Source organism: Echinococcus granulosus, assembly GCF_000524195.1.
Source record: "Echinococcus granulosus chromosome Unknown EG_S00337, whole genome shotgun sequence".
Classification (NCBI taxonomy): domain Eukaryota; kingdom Metazoa; phylum Platyhelminthes; class Cestoda; order Cyclophyllidea; family Taeniidae; genus Echinococcus; species Echinococcus granulosus.
The window spans coordinates 1-1,138 of NW_020170717.1; the positions used below are offsets into that span (position 1 = coordinate 1).

Here is a 1,138-nt window from a genome sequence, read left to right on the forward strand (position 1 = left end):
AATTACGGATGGGAGTTAGAACAGTCGTAAAGAGGCAGGTGAGTTTAAGACTGCATGAGGTGTGCAAATTATAGTCTTATGCCTATAAGCTGGCAGCGTGATAGGTCAGGCAGGCAATTGTCACATCTGCGTGGTCAGAGAAATGAAAATCGTTGCTCCACCACACCAAACCAGATGCCTTACACATCAGTATTCGAAGTGTCCAGTGACAGAACCTTACTGATTGGTATCAAAGCTCTTGTGAGCTCATTCCAAATCGCGTTCAAGCATGGTTGCACAGTTATGCCCATGAGAGGTGTACAGGTTGGAATGCACCTCTAATACAAACTCAGGAGAGATCTAGCAATCCACTACAATTGAGCTTGAAATAACAGACAAAATGTGCTCCCCACTTGCAATATATCCTTCTTACCCTGATTCAGTTCATCGGTCTTCATATCTTCTACCGCTACATCTACTCCATAATCCTCGCTCCCGATGCATTTACCTCCACCATCACCGATTCGAAGAAACTTACAACAAGGGTGGAGAGGCCACAGGAAATGCACCGCACTACTCTGGCGGCACTGTCACGTCTTCTGCGTGTGGTGGTGGAAAACAAAGGCATAGCTTCCAACACCAAGATGGTTGATCAAACCCACGCCTTGAACAGTCTCATTAAGAAGTGGCATGTTAGATTCAAAGTCTACCTACTTCATGTGATTGAGGATGAGAGGCTGTGCTGGAGTCCGTCTGAGGGGAAGTTGCAACGGCTGGCAGAGGCGTGGATACGGCGACTGCCATGTTCAAAGGAGGTGATCACGGAGGCATGCAGTGTCACGATGAATGTTGAGGTGATTATTTAATCTTCTGCACAAATTACTTACCAAAATCGCAGATTCGCTGAAGTGGTTTAGAATTGAACTACACTAGAATGAACGACCAGTTAATTATGCAAATGGATGTGTGAGGAGAGAATAGGACAGCAGGGCCGAGAAGGTGCGCCTACAGTGATAAGGAAACAAGTCATTAATAAAATGGATCTACTTCGGGGAGTAGCTTACCAAGGTGTCATGAAGCTAGTATCATTGCCCAAATCTCTTGCTAGTCAGCTGTGCCTGCTCTGTCACTCTGGTTTGCAACAGACTGCCTATGTGGT

General features: G+C 46.0%; 1 protein-coding gene across 1 annotated transcript; it reads left to right on the top strand. All coding sequences in view use genetic code 11, as the record gives it.

Annotated features, from left to right (window-relative positions):
* Positions 1-282: 282 nt before the first annotated feature.
* EGR_11033 (hypothetical protein) lies at positions 283-845 on the top strand (the record flags this gene model as incomplete). Its single annotated transcript, XM_024500282.1, has 2 exons — positions 283-303; positions 423-845. 2 exons carry the CDS (start codon positions 283-285, stop codon positions 843-845), a joined length of 444 nt encoding a protein of 147 aa, XP_024345304.1.
* Positions 846-1,138: the final 293 nt, after the last annotated feature.